We start from the raw sequence: 22,184 nt of genomic DNA on the forward strand, positions 1-22,184 counted from the left end.
ACAGGAATTTCTCCCTAGTCTGCCCCTATCTGGTACCAGAAGCTTTGTAAACATTACCTACTTTTCTCCTCACTACCCAGTGTGGTAAATATTTGTATCATTGTTACGGGGAAAGGAACCACTGCACAAAGAAGTTCAAAGCAAAACAAAACTTGCTGTCAAACACACAGGTAGGAAGTGAGCCTAGAGCCAGGTGTGACAAGTGGCGGGGCTGGAGAGGGGCTGAATACATGGGAGCCACCTGCCCTCCACCTTGTCCACCGGCCAAGGGCATCCACCCCAGGATGGAGGTGGGCTTTGTGACAGGTGCCTGCTTGGGTCCTGGGGCTCCTCACTCCCCAGCCCACACCCCAGCTCCTCAGCTACTTTTCCCTTTACATGCACACTTCCTCTTTTGAAACACTGTAATTAACTTCAACTTCTGATGCTATGAAGGAAGCTTAGTCTCCCATTTCAGACCACGTCCCTACTTCTCAGTAATTTATACTAATCATTAACAGACACACGGGCACAGCAGCTCCATGCCTGAGGCACCTTCCACACCTCAGTGAAGCGTATTATAGTCCTCACTCCAGAGGATGCAATGCTTTCCTTGGGAATGCGGAAGATTCTTTGGCCAAGCATTGGTTACTGTTCAGTATGTTTCTATGGAACTCTAGACTTCACTTACAAAGTGCTGGACTGTAAGATCTGTTCCATTGCCTAGACCATTTCTAATGCAAAGAAAGAAAAAGACACTGTCCTACGAGGGTATTTTGAAATAACCACAGTGATCACAATTCACCATACATTGAGGACCTATTATGTGCCAGATATACACAGATCCATGAACTCTGAGCCCTAAAAGAAATAAAAGAAAGATGCTTGCAAGCCAGGTATAACCAATTTATAGATGATGGCACTAAATCCCAGGAAGGTCCAATGACTTGCCCACCACCACAAAGAACCAGAACTATGGACGTTCTTATTATATTCCGGTGGCGCAAACTTCTGAGCTCAGTGTTGAACTGGAAAATAATTCTGCTGATGCCGAGGATCTCAAAATGAACGTGGCCTCTGAAATATGAGAGCGCATCTTCATTTTAAATGCAGATACTTCTAAGCAGAATGATCTGCCTCCATGCCCCACGAGGCCAGTGAATTCTGTCTTAGAAGATGCAAACACAGGAGAACTCAGTCTGGTAGACATCCTGGGTTCAATCCAAAGAAACAAAACCACTATGCCTCCATTCTGTGCAGCTTCTACTAAGCCAGGAGTCAGCAGAGTTTTTGCGTAAAGGACCAGAGAAGAAATATTTAAGTTGGTGGCCACACAGTCTCTGTCCCGACTACTCAACTTGCCTTCATAGAAGAAAAACAGCCGTACACAATAGATCAGAAGGCAGACACGGCTGGGTTCCAATAAAACTTTATTTATAAAAACCAGGAGCTGGCCATGGACCATAGTGTTCCAAGCCCTGAAAACCCTCCCTGGGTCTCCTACCTCACGCCACCCTCTCGATCTGTGCTTGGCACACCTCTCCATTTCAACTCTATGAATAGAATCAATGAGGCTTTGGCCTCCTCCAACAGCTCATTAATAGAGAGCTCAGATGCCGTCGAGCTGATGACACTCCCAGAGCCTCTCCATGCTCATCTCCTTCCCATTTTAATATGCTCCCATTCATCATTCTCTCTTGTTTACTGTCTTGTAGCACTTTTCACTCCTGGTGTCAGCGCTTGTAGGCAAACCATGGGAGGGGCAGCCACACCTGCTCTCAGCTGTCTCCGTGATTAAGCGTTCAGACGTTTACTTGCTCTTCATAATAACTGTCTGGGCTGGAATGGGTTGGGTGAGGCCTTGGGACTTTCTGCCCTTCATATTTTTGGATCATTTTCTCCTAGAAGCCCTTTCAGATCTTGGCAATATCTTGTGCTCGATCGATGGATCCCAATAACCGGTGTGAAGTATGGTGTTTATTCATTCATTTAGCACAGAATCCTTGAGCACTCTGGCAGTTTGGCGTCAGCCCTGTCCTGCGTGTCGGGGACGGGCGCCATGGTCTGTGCCCTCAACAGCTAGTCTCCTCCTCGTACATGCTTACAAAATCAATCATGACACCATATTAAAAAATAAAAGTAAAAAGGCAAGCAACCGTGCTCTTCACTCTCACTCATTTGTCTAAGGTTGATTAATGGTGTTGGAGGGAACAAGGACAACGACTCATTTTAATCACTGAACTTCTTGAAGAATGTGTGGGCTATAAAGTGATTATGGGGTAATGTTTTTGTCCTCACAATCCTAAGACAAATACACCAAGAAGCAGTTTTCAGGAAAAGAGTGGACTGGTCAGTGTTTTGATTCTATCAAGCGGCGTCTAATTCCACAGATTCCAGCAAAACCAGAGAATCCAGACAGCTGCCTGCTACCTGGATTTTGTAACGATGGTATTTTATTCTAATTTGCAAGGTGGTAAGGTGCTTTTTGTAACTTCGGGTCACAGATCTCCAGTGTGTTGAGATAGTAATGACCAGAGCTCTGGATGCTATTCCTTCTGTAGAGGACGGCCTTCTTTCTGCCAGATCGCTGTCAGCCTCCTTATAGCCTGATGGGTGACCCTCTGCTGTTCCCCCAAAGTTCCCCAAGCCGCCTTCTGCCAAGTCACTCCGTCACTACTACTGTCAGCATCTGCTCATTTGCCCCAAGGAAAGGAGCCGTGCCTCGGTCTCCGCAGCCTGTGTGTAGTTCCCCGCACATGGTAGTGTGTCATGAATGCAGCTACCTGGCCCAAAGATTGAGTGAATACACATGAGGTCACCCTCGTCTTTATATTTTTAAAACAATGGCATTTTAAAAAAATCATCACACTATATTCTTTTGTCCTGGGTCAATTTCCCAAACGTCTGTGGCTTGTCTGAGCATATAGCTTACGCACCTCTTACCATCAGCTTTCCCTGCATTTGTCGCCATGCCTCTCGAACCGTTGTGCCGAGAACTCATCAGGGAGCCCCAGATGTGCACACAGGGCTTGGGAGCTTTCCTCTCCGTGACCCAAGCTCTTCAGTTTCACCAATGCTCCCCATTCTGTTCCAAGATTGATGGTGCAAACAGGGGCAGGCCCAGATTCGAAACCTTTGTTCCTGCACACTTGGAGATAACCCGCAATCTCTAGGATGTGCACATGGAAACGACCAGAGGCCAGGCTGGTATCTACGAGGGAGCTGAGAGTAGGATATAACGATAAAGAGAAGCAATGAAAACAGCCCATGGAAAGCCTTCCTGGAAGAGGAGGCCTTAGAAGTGTGGGTACTGGGAACCAGCAGCATGCCACGGAGCACTGGAGAGAGGCATTTCAGACAGGGAAAACAGCCTAAGCAAAGGCCGTGGGTCTGGGGGTGTGGTTCCTGGAGGGACAGCAAAGTAGCAATTTGGGGGATGTGAGATTAGAATTGCTTCCTCATGACAGGCCTGTCAACGTAGATTTAGGAATTTTGTTTTTATTAGGTCATAGTTTTAGGGAAGGTCAGAGATCTTTTTTTAGAAAAGAAGTTGGGATTTGGTGGGGCGAGAGTAGCAGAAGAAATGGGAGGCTACAAACGTGTAGGCAGAAATGAAAGATTCCATAAGATCCGCAGCAAAGAGGAAGCACCCTAGAAGGGGATCCCGATAGGTAGAGGAGTCGGAAGGGTGAGAAGCAGAAGCAAAGTCTCTGCGGGTAGCAGGGACTATCCAGAATGGCCTCGGGCTCTGTTGCAGAGTGGACGCCAAGTCACTCAGCTAAGGACTAGGACTTGTGGGGGCTTAAAGGGTGGTCTAGAACAGCCACGGTGAGGAGTGACCAACCGGGAGATTTTGAGTGAGGAGAGAAAAGACGAGGCCTCAGTAGGAGCAAGAAAAAGGGCAGATGTTGTCCAGTTTGCTTCTACTGACCTGAGACACCACAGGGTTTTGCAAAGCTGCATGTGTTCTGTTATTCTGTCCATGAACCCTGGCAGGGAAAGGAGCAGAGAATGACAGTGAGTCCCCCAGCCAGGCCTGGAGAGCCCAGCCGTTTGCTCAGAGATTTCCTTTGGAGAGCAACCCCCCCCCCCCCCCCGACATGAAACACAGCTGATTCTTCATGCCCTTAGTCCAGGCCAGACTGTCCCCCATTCAGAGGGAGGGCCTGTGGCTGCTGGCAGCATCCCACTCATGGGGCCTGGGAGCTCCAGGGCAGAGCAGCGGGGGATGGGGCTCTCAGGAGCCGGCTACAAACTGTTCTTGCTAATTATTTCAGGAGCACAATGAGTTTAACTCCTCAATGGCCAGGAGTCAGACCAATACGGCAAGGATTGACGGCCTACGGCCCGGCATGGTATACGTGGTCCAAGTGCGAGCCCGCACAGTGGCCGGCTACGGCAAGTTCAGCGGCAAGATGTGCTTCCAGACGCTGACGGATGGTAAGAGGCGGGCCAGTGAACTAGTACAGGGCCAGCACTTGGGGGTAGGGGGAGTCAGGGGGAGCACTGAGAGGCTGCCTTGCAGCCCCAGTACCAACCTGTCACTGCATTCTGGTACCGCTCCCTTGCCTCTGGAGGGGCCGTGCACACTTTCGTGATTCACAAGGCAGGGCATCTGCCTGAAGTCTGGCTTGTTTCTCTGCTGGCATCTCAGGAGTTGGCCTTCGAAGGGTCTTTGCTCCATGAGCAGAAGGTCATAGGCCCCCACACGAATCTTGGGGGCCATGTGCTCAGGGCCTGGTGCCTCCTCTATTTTATCCTCACTCCCACTTCATCTCCTCTTCTGGGGCACTGGGAGCCAAGCCTAATTGCTATTTTTAGTATATGTGCTGCCGAAGCGAGCACCCGAGCCTAATTGCTAAGGTGCCCAGGAAGGGGCAAGAATGGGAACCCAGCAGTCCCTTGTACCCAGCAGCTCAGCTTATCTGAAGCAGCTTCAGATGGGACTCCAGTAGGTTCTGTGTCACCAGAGATAACAGACACTGTCTTCCCAACCATCCCCAAGGCCAGAAAGTCTGTCCCCCAAAATACTTCCACCTTTGGGCTTTGTTAGTTCCCTATTATAACTATCTGTCCCAGTCTTCTGAGATCACCCTTTTGAACGGTCATGGAAATCTGATTTCCCTGAAGCCTGAGCTCTGAGCATGGGCTGGCTACCTTCTTGGGCTCACTCACTCCCTTCACCAGCCATTTACCATGGTGTGTGCTTTTATTTATCTACTTACTATCTATCTATTTTATTTATTCGTTTATGAGCTGTTGCCTGATAGTTTTCCAAATATCAGTCTATCCTCACCCTCTTCAACTGAAAGCCTTTCATTTTTTATGTATTACTTACACTGTGTACAAAATAGTCTGCCCTTCCAGAACATTTTACTTTAGGCCAGCAATTCTCAGACTAGGCACGTGATAGGACTTAAGGTTTTTTGTTTTTTTTTTTTAAATTTACTCCCATTATAATTTTTAATAATTTAAAAATCCAACAGAAATATTTTTTTATTTTTTATTTTTTTTTCAATTTAACAGACAGAGATCACAAGTAGGCTGGGAGGCAGGCAGAGAGAGAGAGAGGGGGAAGCAGGCTCCCTGCTCAGCAGAGAGCCCAATGTGGGGCTAGATCCCAGGACCCTGGGACCATGACCTGAGCCGAAGGCAGAGGCTTAACCCACTGAGCCACCCAGGCGCCCCCAACAGAAATATTTTAAAGATCAGATTATTTCACATGAGAACCATAGTGTGCTTATTCTTGGGAAAAATTATAAAGAAGCCAATATCTGGTGGGCCTTGTAGCATGAGGGCTCTGCACCCCAGCTGGGCGGGGGCTGCCCCTGTGGCGGGCCTGCGCCTTCCCAGTGATTTGTACCCGGCTGCTTTCACATGAGCTTTCACGTGAGCTGGCTCCTATAGGTTTGGTCTTTGCAACCCGTTTTGAGGGTGTTTTTTATTAGGGGACTCTTCACTCATAATTTGAGGATGGTGAGATGGGGTGGAAAGGCCAGTCAGTTTGCTCAGATGAGTGACGCTGCCGGTGTGAAAAGAGCACAGGCCGTCGTCTCCTGTTCCCGAAGGACTCTGTCCTCTCTTTGCACCTCACTTACCATCTCGATTTATGGGTACTTTGGCATCAGGAAGTACACAGGGTTAAAAGCCCAAAACTCAGAATGCTCTGAGCCCTTGGCAGTTCTGCTAGACAAATCAAGAAGTAACAAATTTCTCCCAAGAAGACTATTCCTTTTACATTTGGCAGTTAAGTTTTATAAACCCAAGAGGGGCTAGATGTAAGAGAGTTTTGGTAAGTGGCCAAATTCAGGAATATTTATCTTAATGACTGAGGTTCACACATCGGTAGTAATTAAGTTCACGGAGGCTTCAGGCCCTGTCTTCAGCACGAAGGTGAGTCTGAAGGGTGATCAATGGTAGGGTCGTTGGAGCAGGGAGGACCCATGGGATTCTGCCCAGGTTCAAAGACCACACTTTGGGGGGCAGGGGACCACCACATGCCGGCGAAGACATCATGGCCCTGGGCTGCTGTTAGCAACAGTGTGCCTACTTTTGGCTTAGCTGTCTTTTTTTTTTTTTTTTTTTAAACCCACTCATAAAGTATGGTATTTGCATGTTTATCAAACAGTCCAGGAGATTCTTAGGCTCCCTGGTGTTTGAGAGTCATTCTTCAATTCCTTGAGCGGAAGAAGACCCTTCTACAGATAAGGATGTTGGTTCTTGAAGCTTCTCATTCTTTAGAAATCAGTTTTAAAGACTGAAGGTCACATTGCTTTATGAAGTTTTTAAGTTATAAAGATGTTTATTATGGACTCTTCACTGTGATTCCTTGAATTTCCTTTTTTTTTTTTTTTTGGTGCCAAATTATTTTTTGTTAAACATATATGTTCCAGAACGCTCTCAGCTGAGGAAAATTGACTCTACCCTCAGTCTTTAAAATTGTTGTCTATGGAGTGGTTGGCCTCAAGAACCACATCCTTGTCTTTGGAAGGCTTTCTCCACCCACGGTGTTGAAGAGTGGTTCTTAAACTCTGAGAAGCGCCTGGAGTATTTGGTACATATGGAGATGTCCTGTTCTCCACTCAGAGGTTCTGATTCAGCAGATCTGAGGAGAGGCCCAGAAATAATCATATTTAATCATCGGGCTCAGGTGATTCTGATGCAGGGCACAGGGAGCTTTGCTTCAAGAGAACTGCTGCCGTTAGGGTTGCCGGGTAAAATATAGGATGGCCAAATAAATTAGAATTTCAGACAAAGAGTCAACAATATTTAGGTCCGAGTATCTCCCGCACAATGTTTGGGGCATACTTAGACTACAACATTATTCATCGTGTATCTGAAATTCAGATTTAAATGGTGGGTCTGTGTTTTTGTTTAGTGTATCTGGCAACCCTCATTGTAATAGAACATACAATATTGATCTCCATGTGCCTCCGTCCTGAGCACCAGGTGAAAGAATGACCACAATTATTATTGTACCAGCCTGTACAGATTAGGGCAAAAAGTATTAGTATTGGGGGCACCTGTGATAATGTAGATGTGAAATATGCCTCACATAATTTGATCATTTTAATGTTTGTTTGTTTGTTTGTTTGTTAGCAGAAAAGTGTCTGTGGTCAGAGGGACTAAAGATTTTGTGCAAGAGCATAGGGCTTTCATGCAGGAAAGCGAGCTCTGTCGACCTCTGTGACTCAGGGACTTCCCTTCCCCCTGCGTCATACAGCATGGTTCTGACCTTGGCAGAGGCCTTGATTCTGTTCTTGAATGGGAACTGTGGAGTGCTGGGTCATTTCTGGCCGTTCCTTTGCACCTGGTGCAGGGCTGCCTGGCCGCAGATATTCTGGAAATAATCTGCTCCATGAGTCTGTGCGCTCTGCTGCGTTTCAACACCTTTTTGTTTTAGAGATACTCCTGCAGGGGTTTTTCAGTCTTCCTCTTAGTGTGACTGACCAGTCTTGGAGAGACCTTCCAGATGAAGGGATGTGGACTGGTGTCACCTCTGCTGTGGGGACAGATGTCATCAGCATTTAGTTCTCAGCTTCTCTCTGTCGCTGCTGTTTCATTTTTTTTGGTGGCTGTCATTTGGTTTTAGTTGTTATTACCTGTTTGTGATTGGAGATCACTCTTTGCTTCCATTGGGCTTCTGGCTCTGAAGCAGAGAAGCTGTACTCTACATGTACATGCAGCTGTCTATTTATCAAGTCTTTGGTGTCCTGTGCTGAGTCCCAGTGGTATGGGAAGGGCATGTGGGAAGGACTTAAATGCCTCTTTCTCCCCTAGATGACTACAAGTCCGAGCTGAGGGAGCAGCTGCCCTTGATTGCTGGCTCAGCGGCCGCCGGGGTGGTGTTCGTAGTGTCACTGGTGGCCATCTCCATCGTCTGCAGCAGGTAGGCCTTCCGCTTCCATGCCCGCCAGCTCGCCTCGGATCCAGGAGGCCCCTTGCCACATGCAGGCCCCTCCTGGGCCACACAGACCGGACGGGGCCTAACGGTCTGCAGACATGCTGTCCATCTCATGGTCATCCCTCCGTCTTACTCCGTGGGCAGCCTAGAATCCGCCAGATTATGTGTTTGCTCTGTGCCGAAGAGCTGGGCGAGGCTGTGAGTCAACAGCATCTGTCTTCCAAGGTCCTTTCACTCCCCCTGCGTGTCAGAGTGACAGTTCCCAAATTACATTTGACCCACCTGAGCATCGCACCCCGCTCGGCAGCCCATCCTCTGGTTAGAGAGCGGAGGCCCCCGGCAGAGGGCACAAGGCAGGCGGGCAAGAGGGGAGCCATGGAGGAAAATGGGAACTCTGAGCTCTGCGGAAGGGCGGGCCCTGATGCCTTGTGAATTTTTCATACAGTTGCTCCTGCCTTCAGGGCTTAGCCCAGATTCAGCTGCTGCAGAAAGCGGTGGAGCTGGCTTCCCCGGAGCTGTTCCCGCGAGCTGATGGCTGTCCTCAGCATGTCTGCCCCCGACTGATGGGGGACCCACAGCCCCGCCTGGCCTCTGAAAGACCTTGACTGGAAAGCTGATCCGAGTGCTCACGGTGGTGGTCAGGCCAGGAAACAGGATGGGAGCTAAATGTTCAAGTGAGAGAGCTCCCGCTCCCAACCCCGGGAGACGCCTGAGTGAGCCTCCCACAGGGGCAGGGGAGCTGGGCGGATACCGGAGCAGGGCAGCGAGCCTGGGCATCAGCTGAAAGAGCTCCTCTTGCTTGCCTCCGCAGGAAACGGGCTTACAGCAAAGAGGCTGTGTACAGCGATAAGCTCCAGCATTATAGCACCGGCCGAGGTGAGTAGAAAGAACATACCCACCGCAGGGTACAGGAGGTGAGCGCTTGGACTGCTCCCTATAGCCAGACTTGCTGGTCCCAACCGCAGAACCCCTTCCAGCCCCCAGAGCCCCAGCAGACGCCTCTCTCTGCAGGTTCCCCGGAGCCACAAACTGCCCACCCCTTTTGCTGTCTGCCCATGGCGGGCACTCATTGGGTGCCCATTGGGTAGATTATCTTCCACCTTGATAAGCCCATATAGGACATAGAATGCAGGGAGAAGATTGGGTTTAGCAAGTCAATGAATCCTGAAATCAGACTCAGTGGGAAAGGATGGAGGGTTCTCCATTAACATCTTCTGCCTTATCTTATCCAATTGAGCGGCTGGGGAATGTGTTAGCCAAATTCACAGATAAGCCAGAGAACATGAATGCAGGGAATTAAAAAGATAGCAGAGCCCAAGAGGCCAGCGTGTTGGGGTATCTCCCAAGTGTTTTCTTTTAAGCAGTACCTTTAAAAGTTTTTCTCACTCATTATCCTACCCATCTCTCTCTCTTTTTAAAACTATGTGTAATATTTTTCTAACTAAAATTCCTTGTCACCAATGTACAGTATAAAGTCCTATGTCAAAATGATTCTTTTATCTGTGTCATTACAACATTGCAGGATCTGAACAAGGTCCCCCTAGGTCAGCTGGGCCACCTCCCCACTTCCAGAAAACTTAGCTCCCCAGGCCATGTTCTCATTCTAAATAACTCCCTTTGAATTCCCCGATGATGGGGATCATTGATGCCCCCAGAAATCCATGCCAGCCCTTTGCACTGTGCTCTGTCACAGGCTCCTTCTGGAAGCTGCGTTTCACCTAAACTCCTCCCTGCTCAGTGAAATGCCCCACCCCCCATCCTTTCTTCCTGTTCGCTCAGCAGTGAGCATGGAAGACAGACCTCGTGGACACACACACACACACACACACACACACACACGCACCCTCAGCCTGCTTTTCGTGGGCAGCTCCTGGAGCAAATACGGGCTCAAGGGTAAAATTTCTCCCAGACCACACTCTTCCCTTCTCCAAGGGTTCAACAAGGCAGGAAGGTGAGGCTGGGACCATCACCCAGCAGCCCCACCTCAGAGGAGCCAGTGCCAGCTGGGGCGGTACAAAGGCTATTCTGGAAAATCGGCTTTGCTCTCTGGGAGGCTTTCAATCCAAGACCAAGAAACGGCCATGGGTCTGTAGAGGACGGAGCCCCGGGGGCTGGCTGCTGTTCCCAGGCACTTGTTACTGGGAGGGAGGTGGGGGCTCCCTGGAGGCTCTGGGGTGTTGAAACTCTCCCACAGGGGACCAAGCAGCAGCACAAACAGTGCGGGACTAGGAGAAGGGGCCCCCGTCTAAGATTACCAGAAAAGTTCCTGCAACACTCCGAATCCCATCTACCTTCCTTCTTTCCCTGTCCTGGCCACTCTGTCCTTCATTTTAACCAGTTGTAACTGGTTTCCCAGGGCTGTGTTCTCAATCTTTTCCTACATCCTGACTCTGAGCCTCACTGCAAAATCTACAGATGCGTTTACCTATTTTAACATGTGCATTTGCCCTTCCAGCCAAGGCCTTAGCTTCCTCAGCTGAATAACACAGACTTGGACCATCTCTGATTCTCAAGGGAGGGTTCCACACCCCTCCCCCTACTGAGCATCAGAATTACCTGAAGGGGGGCGCCTGGGTGGCTCAGTGGGTTGAGGCCTCTGCTTTCGGCTCGGCTCGGGTCATGATCCCAGGGTCTTGGGATCGAGCCCCGCGTCGGGCTCTCTGCTCGGCGGGGAGCCTGCTTCCTCCTCTCTCTCTCTGCCTCTCTCTCTCTGCTTGCCTCTCTGCCTGCTTGTGATCTCTGTCTGTCAAATGAATGAATCTTAAAAAAAAAAAAAAAAAAGAATTACCTGAAGGCCTTTCTCTATCTGCCTATCTGCCTGCTTCCCCACCTCTGCCTCGGGATTCTGACATCACTCCCAACCACCCCCTGCTCTGGGCTAACTTCTGGCCATACTAAGAGCCACTGTGAAGTCCAGTTCCAATTTGGCATCCTCTGAGCTCTTTTGATGTCACATTTAGAGATGGCCGTGTCCACCTGATTGTGGAGGATGCCACATCGGGTTCAAGAGGAGGAATGCCATTTTGGAGCCTAGAGATGACCTAGGGTGAGAATGGGGTACCCTAAGAAGGAGCTCCCCTTTGTAATAGACAAGCAAGCTAAGCCTTGTCACTCTTTGGGCAGGGTATACAGAGAGTCCCCAGGCATGGAGTCCAAGTGCAGCTTGGTGCCCATTGGGCCACTTCAACCTGAAATCTGGCCATTCTCCTGCTCTGGAGGGGTGGGCTAGGCCTGCCATATGCACAGAGGTATGCTTCCACAACAGCCGGAGCCCCTCTGGGGGGACTCTGTGACCTCTGAGGCCAACAGAAGGAGGCCTCCCTAGTCGTTAGGATGCACAGAGAAACCAGTCCTCTGTCTGCAGTAATGGTGCCTGCTGCGGCCAGCAAGCGGGGCTGAGCCCATGGCACCCCCTGTGATGAGCTGCGTGGTTGCTGACCCGGGCAGAGCCAGAGTTTGCTCCCGTGGCTGCCTTAGAAGGCTGTCTTCTTTTCCATTCCGCTCACCTTTTGTAAGCGTCCTTGCCCCTGTTCATGACTGTTCTTTTTATCTTGTCCCCTAACCCTGGCTCCTCCTTGCCACCTGCTTCCCTAAACTCACAGTTGCGTGCCTTGAACTGCATTCGTGCTTTTTCTGCTGTGCACATCCCTCGCTCTGATCCAGGCTCTTACTGTTGGAGAATCACAGCTGAAAGGCTGTTGAGCTGGGGTCAAGCTCAACACACTTGGAACAGAGGAGAAAACTCCCAACTCAGACGGAGGACATGTCTGGCCCAGGATGGGGAAGGAGTAGGAATATTTAGCCACAGAAAAGCCTATTTTGTGCCTCAAGGTGGGATCTTTGTTCTGGAAGCTCCCTTCGACTCATCCCACCCTGACAACACCTTGGGAGGCAGGCACTAATGCAGGAAGGTTAAGTGACTTACCCTGGTCACACAGCTCCTAGGCGGCAGAGGTTGATGGCACACTAAGTCTGGCTATGGAGCCCATGCTCTCTCCATGTGGCAGAAGCTCAGTCTGCCCGGCAATCAGCAGCAGGTGAGAACCGAGTGGGGACTAACCCTAGTCCTAGGAGGACTAACTACCTGGCTGGTAGTTTGTTGGTTCCCCCTCCTCTGGTCCCACTGTAGGAGGCGGAAAGGTCAATTATGTCTAATCCACATGTGAGCCTGTGGATTACAGACTCTACCTGGACCGCCCACATGCATGCCCCTCGTGGTGAGGTGTGGCTAGCAGCTGCAGTTCTGAGGACCTCCTGCCCAGGGAATGACAGCAAACCTACAACAGCTTCCCGACTGCATTCATCAGAGTCCCGCCCCTCTTTCCCTTAGGCAGGGCACAGGGTGCCTTAGAGGCCAGTGGTCCCTGCCCTCCCAGGCCCTCCTTTCAAGCTGATGCAAAGGCTGAAGGAGAAATAACAGGAACCTTTGAAGATGGAATACCTTTTCTAGCCCGTCCAGACATGGTAGAGCTGTTCACTTTGAGAGCAGTGTGCTGTCTCGGACACCGGTTCATGGCCCTCCTCTGAGCCTGCAGCACGTGAATAAGCGTGTCAACGGGAGGCTGGATTTGGGTGAGAGAGAGATTAGAGGGAAGGCAAGTTGGGAAGAGAATCTGTTGGATGCGGTGTTGGATGCTTGGCTGAAGAGCCTAGAAGCCTGTGGTTCATGTTCAAGGGTGGGTGGGACCGTGCTTTTCCAGTGTCCAAGGAGAGGCAGGCGGATGGTTGTGTATTCTCATGATTTCGGGGAACCAGATATCAGAAGGTGCTTGCCGGCAGCCTAAAAACTGCCTGAACAGGATGACCAGTGAATAGTAGGCCAGGGAATCTGTCTTAGAAAATTTCCAGTGGATTCTGCATTTGGGAAATACTACTGGTATTTATGGAGGTTGTACAACTACACACCCAATAGCAGCTGGTGCCTCCCTGATTTCTGAGTTGGCTGAACTGGGGAGGGGCAGGGGGAGAGAAAGGAAAGAGTTTGGGAAGGAAAGAGTTTGGAAAGCCCTTGCCTTTCAGGAAGGAACTCTAATACAACCATCTCCGGGTTGCAGGCAATTGTAGCTAATAATCACAGAGCTGTTGTCAAGCCTCGAGAAAAGCAAAACCAAACAGGGTATGTGACCAGGGACTAGTGAAAGCTCTAATTTCCACCTCGGGCAAGAGGACAGAGTACTGAGATGACAGAACAGGAGTGTGAGCTTGATCCCTGCAAAATGCTTGTAGAGACCAAAGCATGTGGGTCCTGGGCATTTACAACCTGAATTTGGTGATCCTGAGGAAACACAGATGATCAGTAAGAAAAAAGAATGGGGACCTCGTCTCATTTACTAGAGTTATACATTTAGTGATTTCAAGAGGAATTGCAGATGTAGTGAGTTTTTATTTTGGCAAGAATATATGATGATCTCCTATGGGAAAGCAGTGTAAAATGAGTACGGAGCTTGTGTTCAGACCCAAAGAAAGTGGGTTAGTGATTCTGTCAGCCAGGTAGGAAGTCACTAGCTTTATTCTAGTCCTTGTCCAATTCAAACTCTTGTTCATTTGATTGTTTTTTAAATTCATGAGTCAGGTGCAAGCAAGCCGAGGGATGCTCATCAAGCTTGTAGGTAACAGTTGGAGAGCATAACTAACACTGTATAAAACAATCAGAATTCAGAACTATCCAACAGCTTTGAATGCTAATTTGAAATCTGCAAGATGATATGTTAGAGGGATAAATCTAGAATCTAATGTTTAGGTTAAAACAAAAATAAAGCAACACAGAAATGAGGAGACCTGACTTGCTATTCGTTTGTGTGAAAATGTGTAGGTATTTAATTTACCACATGTTTAATATGAGTGATATAGAGCCAAGTGAAGAGCCAAGCACTGTTATTGATGTAAAATAATAGTAAAAATAATATCCAGTTTTGAGTACTTACTGTGTTAAACACTTTACTTCTGTTAACTCATTTAAGCCTCATAACTGTCCCATGAAGTAGATTTTGCATGTGAAAAAACAACCTCAGAGAGGACAGGTATCCTGTCCAGAATCTTGGAATTCATTGCAAAACAAGGTTTTAAACTCAGGTCTGTCTGACTCTGTGGTCCCCCAGGTCAGAGGAGGCGATACACAGACACACTATCCTCTGTGCTAGTAAGAGTACATCTACAGTGATCTCCATTACGAGAAGAGTATTTTTGTCCAGGCATCCTGCACGTGGAAGGTGGCAAGTTCTGATCTCTTACCTTAGAGACTTGGAAACACCCATTCGGTGCTGGAGAAACATGGGCAGGGATCAAGCATGATACCTTTATGGCAAAGGAAAGGAGAAAATGTTGTCATCCTTCATGAAGTTATATAGAACCATCGAGGGAAAGATCAGAGTAGGCAGAGGTTTGATTCAGTAGGGAGCACCCCCACCACAACTGGAGCTATCCAACTCAGAGACAGGCTGCTTTGTGGGGAGGTAAGCTCTCTGTTCCTGGAAGCATTCAAGGGCAGGCTAGATTGCCGACTGCTGCTCTAGGTTGGAGACTGGCCTAGATTAGACCCAGAAACACATCTTCGCCAAGATTCCACGCCCATCCTTCCTGACTCTGGGTGGTAGATGTATTTCAAAACTATAGAGGACCAGCAGCCAGCCCGCTGGAAATCACCTTGGGCACCGGGGTAAAGGTCAGGGGGAGCCTGTTGGAGGAGGAGGCAGACTACTTTGGATAAAGAGGATACTTTGGCTACCTCTTCTGGGGGTAACAGGAACGTTGGTAACTGGTTATGAGTAAATGAGGGCCTACGAGGAGTAGAGGAAAGGGCCCCAGGGGCAAAAAGTGGCAGGATTTTCAGTGGGTGCTTATTAAATGTCAAGGAAATTTATGAGCAATGCCTTGGTTGTTGCCTTTGGGTTCCCAAGACTTCAATGGCTTAGAACCAGCGGGCCTTGCCTGGAAAGACCTGTCTATGCTGGTCATTGATGCCAAGAAGCAGGGAGAGGTTACACTCTGTTTCCTGAAGTACTTTGTGCAATAGCAAGTAGCCTGTGGCCCGCTTTCCTTCTCCTGGAGACTCGTCTGAGGCAATTACTGTGGTTTTAAGAACAAACTAAAATGGGTGAAACTTCCAAATACAAGGAGGGAGGAAGATCCTCCTCAGATCCCTGCTTTTCCACTGAGGCCCTTTGCCTCCCTTGGGGCTCCTCTCTTGGATTCTTCCCCAAATCCTGGCTGGGCACCCAAGAACTCTGCTCCTTCCTGGAAACAAAAACAAAACAAAACAAACAAAAAACCCCAACTACCTATTGCACTCTTCTTGGCCCTCAGAAGCAGGCGGAACAGACTGTGTCTAGTTCCCACCAAGCTTTCCTGGTAGGTTTATTCCAAGAAACTGCCCATCACATCAACAGCTTCAACCACCACCCGTGTTCCTCCTCAATCGGTAACTCCAGATTTAGACTTCTGGCTCTGTTTCCTTTCTGAGCATTATGACAGACTTCCGGGCACTCACGTATTTCATCTGCAGGTTCAAAGAGCAAAAGCACACGTGCAGACTTCCCTGACAATGGGGTTTCTGGCCCAAAGTCCCTTATGTGGTGAACAGTGCCACTTTATTCCACACATCTTGGCATTGATTTGGCTGCTTCTTGTCCCTCTTTAATCCCCCATCTTTAAATGCTTAGCAAGTGCTACCAATCCTCCCTTTGAAATTTCTCTTGCCTCTTCATTTGTCCTTACTGCAGCACTCTGGTGGAAAACCCTGTATCTTGTGCTTTAACGACTACAACAACCCCACAGGCTGTTTTGTCTGCCTCCAGCCCCTTCCCCCAGCATCCAGGTGAACGCAGCAGCCTGCCGGTCAAAGGCATTCCCCAATGCCTTGTGCTCAGTGCATCCCTTCCTTGCAGATGGAAGAGTTGTCAGCTCTGTGTGTCCGATGGCATTGATCTTAATGCCTTTGGTTTCGCGGTCAAGGCCCTCCCGTGCTGGTCCGTAAGTGCTTTGCCTGCTCGGTCCCCCCTTCTGCCACACTGAAGCTGGCCACGTTCTCCTCATTCATGCCATGGTGGGCTTCTCTCTGGCTTTGCCCGAGATGCTCCAGGCTTCTTCCTCCGCAGTGCATGACCGTGGGACATGTCCTTCTAGAATAGTGACCTGGAACACTGGCATCCACGGCCCTCTGTCTTCTCTGGTTTCTGCTGCATTTATAGCTCATGGCCTGGTGTGGGCTCCTGATTCTAGACTCTCCGGCACTACTCCCCAGTACTGCCGGACTTCATCGTCAGAAGAACCTCATGAGCTCTGCTTTTTCTATAGCTCCCATAATCCCTAGAACAGCATCCTGTCGACGTTGAGGCTAATGAGGGGGTAATCAATGTACCGCGGCCGAGCATTGGATGAAGTCCCTCTCAGGGACCAGATTTTATGTGTTGATCCCTAAACTGCTTCCCTCTTGTGCTTAGATATCTGGACTATGTTTAGGTGAGTCGCAAAGGTGACAAAGTCTGCCTTGGATCCAGAATGGGATCTGAGGAAGCACCCTTTGCTCTTTCCCATGGCTCCATCAAACCTGCTGGGACACAAGTTATCAGTGACTGAGGATAAGCCAAGTCACTACCTCTCTGGAGCCATACTGTAGGGTTCTAGGAATCCTCAGCCTACAGAGGGGCATCAGGTTGTTCCTGGCACTCTTGAAGCCTCCCAGGCTGTCTGCTCTCCATGGAACCCCCAAGATATCTGTGGCACTGATTTTGTCCTTTCTGAGTGCACAAGAGGGCTGAAGAGGAGCACTCCATCTTCTTCTTCAGCTCTCAGTACTCCTATGTCACCCACTATGGCCACTCCTATGGCCCTTTCCCAGCCTGCTTCTGCTCAGCCCTGAGACCCTGACACTTGCAAGTGGGTCTAACTGACATTTTAGATACACCCCACATATCTGCCAGCATCCCCAGCATTTGTCCCCGCTGCTTCATTTTTGAATGCCCCCTTATGGAGTGATGTAGGGTCACTAACAACGGCCAGGAGTTTCTTCTCCTTCCAGGAGTGCTCTGTACCACACAAGAAGGCTCTGGATAGTGGCTAAATCATTTGTCCCCAGACTTCTATGCCTAAAGCAGGGGTTGATGGGTAAGATTTGGCCAATTTCCTCAGACTATGATCTTTTAAAGCTGGAGGCAGTCCAGGCTGCACCCCTAGCCATAGCATAGGTGGGTTTTGAGCTCAAAGAACAAACATACCTACAAATCACCTTTTTAAATAGAAATTAGTGAATTAGAAGAGCATAAAAATGAAGAATTTTTCTGTCTCTCAAGGCACTAGCAATCAGAAGTTTAGATCCATACACACTGTCTTTGTGCCAAAGGTATGTAACGTATGTTAGACATAAGGAAAAAAAGTCGATAACTGTAAAATAGTATAAATATACAATATTAACAACAATAATAATGTGAAACACCGTCCGGAGCATTATAAAATGCCTTATCTTATGAGCTGTATTGCATCTGATATTGTTATTACTACTACTGATAATATTTCCCCAACACTCATAATCTGAGAACAATTTCTGAGCCTGGTCTCCAAATGTTTGGCTGTGCCTGACTCCGCAGCTGACTTGAATTCCTTGTTCACTGTCTGGTGATTCATTGCACTAAATACCATTTTCCTGATAATTAAAAACTGCTCACTGGCAAGTGGGAGCAGGAACAGGCTGATGCAGGATTTATGCAGAAACACAAAATGAGCCAAAAGACAAATGACCTGTTCTGCCTAGCTAAAGGCTTTTTTTTCTTTTTTTTGTGCCTTTTTTTTTTTTTTTCTCATCATCTTCAGGGACTTGAGAAAGCCTAGCGGTAATGCAGGAGAGAGGTCTGGAGAGCTGTGTTATTCCAGGATGAGGTAGATGCCAGGAAGCCGTGATGGGCACTTGCTTGGTCACATCACTCTCCCGATTTCGAGAGCTGGATCTCTGTCCCCAGCCGGAGTCAGGCCAGGACCCTCCACTAGGGCAGCCCTCTCAGATCTTCATCAGGGAAAAGTGCCCACGTCTCAGCCATTTGGTAGACCTCTGATTTCAGCTTACCTTCCTCAGTGTGACAATGGTGTCTTCAGTTTCCGGGAAAACAAGTCCTGATTTTTACCGTCGCCCAGATGTGGAATTTCACAGGCACTTTGCATCTCTCCTCCTAGGCTCCTCCGTGTGGCCCCCTCAGCTGCTTGGGAAGGGCTTTACTGACAGTCAGGAGCCCCAACCTAAATCAGCTGTGACATTGCTCCCCCACCCCCATTTCTGTAAGCCAGCAAAGTAGCAAACCTCTCCGTGTTAGTAAACTGCACCCATCATTGAAGTGTGGACTTGCTAACATCTTGGTGCACTTGGTGGCCTGTTCCTGGCCTGGAAGAATGCCAGCCCCATCAGATGAGCTGTTGTCCTCTGGGAACAGGTCCTTCCCAGAATGGATGGGGGCTAATATCCGTAAAGCTCATTAACTCAGAATCCTTTCTCCTTCATCCTTATATGTGTCTGTGCTTGCAAACCATTCATTACCACACATTCTAGATTGTTTAATTAGACTTTGCGGAAGAGTTCCTGTAGGACAGCTTAGCATACATCGTTTAAAAGCCCTTGATCTAAAATAACAAGGTAGTTATTTTTAAGGTAACTAATAAACTCTAAGTGTCTGACATCCTCCACTGACCACCTCACCTTGCTTCCTCTTCCTACCTCCCCAAACACTTCCTAGAACCGTTTACTGATAATCACCATGAGTACGTCTATGTGCAAGCCCTCCCTGTGTACATCAGGCGCTTGGCTGGGTATGTCACTGGCAATATGTTCTGTAATATCAGAGTCACCGTGGGAGGGAGGTGCCAGCTTTGCCACCAGCGGAAGAGAGACCTGTTCTGAGAGAAGGGTGGGGCTTTGCTGCATTATGCCAGGCTAATAAGAGGCTTTGGGATCCTGTCCTCGCCTAACAGCCCCAGCATCTGGCTCTCACCCTCCTCTCATCTCTGCACAGCACAGAACTTGGGCAAAGTCACAGGTTGTGACACTGACCTGCTGTCTGCTTGGCATTTTGAGTGGGTCTGTGGTTGCCTTACCTCCTGCCCTCACCCCTTCAGCTCATGCTGGCCACCTTCCACCTGCTGCATCTGTTTCTTCCCCAAAAAGCTCTCTCCCTGCTTACCTGCATGGCGGCTGATCGGCCATCCCCGAAGGCTGATGGGAACCTAGGCGGTAACAGCACAGCTCCCTCCGTCCAGGGTGGGCCAGCCCTGGAGCATGTAGTCACCCACACCAGCTCCTCCAACTTCTCTGGGGGCTTCAGCCTGCTTTGGGAGGAAGTGGCTTGAAAACACACTTTTTCTAGGCTGACTGCCTTGCCTGATCTTACTTCCCCACCACCTGCCCCGACTGCTGTTGGAGCATCTTTCACATAAGCCACTGGGCTCTCAGAAACTTGTCCCAGGGGTTGCTTCTGGTGGAACCCCAAGTTTGGCTGCCTGGTGCTTATCTGCTTTCATTAGACACTTCAGTCTGGTTTCAATGGTTCGTGCTCTTCAGTTGTTCTTCATTCCAAATGAGAATGAGATGAACCCCATCCCTACTTTCCTCCTAGTCCACTGTTAGCAAAGGAGAACACCTGCCTCTCTCTCTCTCACTCTTTCCCCTCCCACCACATTCCCCACAGATTAGAACATTCCACATAAAGGTGGGGATCTCTCTGACTGCTTTATCCAAATCTCAGTTGACAGATGCCATAGTCAATGTTGTCATTCCCAGGTTCCCAAGGAGCATTCTACCATGGTCTTGACCAACTTGAAGCAAGCAGCCTAGCATGCTAGGAGTGATTTTATTTAATGACTTGGAATGAACCATCTTTCAGAAAGAGTCGTTCTTCTGGGCAGAGCACCTGGCTCTCTCTGACTTAAAAAAAAAAAAAAATCCCCCTTCACTTCTTTGCTGTATCTTTCTTCTCCCTCTGGACTTGCTCTAGCACTTCGAATCCTTACCTGAAGGATGACCAAAGCAACACAAACTTGGGGGAGCTATAGAGTCCTCAGAGTTTTTTGGATGAAAAATCTCAGAACTAGCCTCTGCATATAGGGCTGGGAGTCAGCTAGATGAGGTGCAGTGGGGATGGGCAGATGGTGCTCAGGGAACCTGGGGGACTGCCTCAGACTTGGGTCCCGACCAGGGGCGCTCGGCACCTGTGCCTTTCTGCCTACTCTGCTGACCTGACTCTTCCACCTACCAGACAGCTGCAGAGGGCAGGCAAACCGCCTCCCCTTCACAAGGATGCCAGGCTAGACCATGTAGTTCCGCTTTCAAAGTCCTCTCCTGCCCACCACACCACCACCAAGTGAACAGTGTCTAGTTTTTGCCTAATGACACATCAGACATGTTGAGAATTACATTGTGAGTGAATCCATTTGTTTCTTGGCTTTCGTTTCTTTTTTTGCCCCCCTCTTCTCCGCTTTCTGAATGTGTTTTTTCTGCAGTGACAATTCTCTTGTCCCCATGCACACCTATTTATCTTGCCACTGTAAACATCAGTGACAAAGTCTATATTCCTTTTTGTATTTCTCATTCACCATTTTATTCATTTTTCATACTTCAGGGCGTCTGAGGGCATGGGCGTTCATTACCATTTTTCTTTCATTCCACCTCATTTTTTTTCCTCTGTAGACTTTGCTCTTTTCTCTATCAGCATTTTCTAAGCTTTTCTCTTCATGTTTTCTCTTCTGGTGTTCTATCTTGACACTTCTAACTTGAGGTTTTTCTAATAGCAATTTCTCCTTCTCTCTCTTTTGTTTTAATCCCTCCTTCTCCCTCTTGCAGCCTCGGCCACAGCCGTCAGTTATAACCTTAGCGGTGGCCTCCACTCAGAGAAGTTGTCAAGTTGATAAATATTGATATCTACCCTACCATTTTACCACCACTTTTCTGCTAATGCGTTTGGTTGGCATCAATCAGTTTCTTTGCCTTCTGTGAGTGCTCAGTGTGGGAACTGGTCCCAATCTGTCACTTATAAGTAATCTGCTCCACATTTCATCAAGAGCTCAAAAAGAGAAGAAAATATGGAGGAGAAGTAGAGGACAGAGAACCAAGCTAGTGTGGCCCATAGGGAAGGGAGATGGGAAGGCCTGGCCAGGCACAGAGAGGCAGTCTGTCTAGGGGGGAACCTGCCCGGCCATACCCTTGCTGCTGGGGACAGCAGCCAGGACTTACCACCATATCCTCTTTGGGATGTTAACCCTGCTTATCTCCTCTAATAAGGCTCCCCAGGGATGAAGATCTACATTGACCCCTTCACTTACGAGGACCCCAACGAAGCTGTCCGGGAGTTTGCCAAGGAGATTGATGTATCTTTTGTGAAAATCGAAGAGGTCATCGGAGCAGGTATGGCTCTCCCCTCCCCTCATTTCTGTTCTCTTGGTATCCAAGCATCTTCTTCCCAATGTCCTAGGTGTTCTCTTTCAGCATAAAAAGTCATCCCACTGAGAAGGAGCTTCTAACATCTTTCTCCTAGAAGATGAGTCTGACTCATCTGCAACGTGTGTCTAGGGATCTTTGGGGGGGTCTTGATCACGGTGGCCAAGCTTGACTGGTGTTGCGGAGAAGTCAGCTGCAGTTTCAAAAAACTCAGACATAGCTCTGGAAATGGACTACTGAATGTGGACAGACAGAGAGAGAGATCTAGGGTACACAGTGGAAAAGACTGAAAGAAACAGTAATTTTTAGAAGCTGGACATAGTGTCTCACTCACTGATAATATCTCCAGGGCTCTGGATCAAGATTCCTTCCCAAATGCATTTGGAGAGAGAT

At 48.8% G+C, this 22,184-nt stretch overlaps 1 protein-coding gene across 2 annotated transcripts in view; it reads left to right on the forward strand.

Moving 5' to 3' along the window:
* EPHB1 (EPH receptor B1) overlaps window positions 1–22,184 on the forward strand; it is a 419,068-nt gene that overhangs the window by 330,850 nt on the left and 66,034 nt on the right. For both annotated transcript variants that reach the window (XM_059162673.1, XM_059162675.1), the window contains exons 7-10: window positions 4,257–4,419; window positions 8,260–8,368; window positions 9,195–9,259; window positions 21,636–21,758. In XM_059162673.1, the coding sequence (XP_059018656.1) occupies window positions 4,257–4,419; window positions 8,260–8,368; window positions 9,195–9,259; window positions 21,636–21,758 (460 nt within the window). The remainder of the gene's footprint in view (window positions 1–4,256; window positions 4,420–8,259; window positions 8,369–9,194; window positions 9,260–21,635; window positions 21,759–22,184) is intronic.

Source organism: Mustela lutreola, chromosome 2 (assembly GCF_030435805.1).
Source record: "Mustela lutreola isolate mMusLut2 chromosome 2, mMusLut2.pri, whole genome shotgun sequence".
Classification (NCBI taxonomy): domain Eukaryota; kingdom Metazoa; phylum Chordata; class Mammalia; order Carnivora; family Mustelidae; genus Mustela; species Mustela lutreola.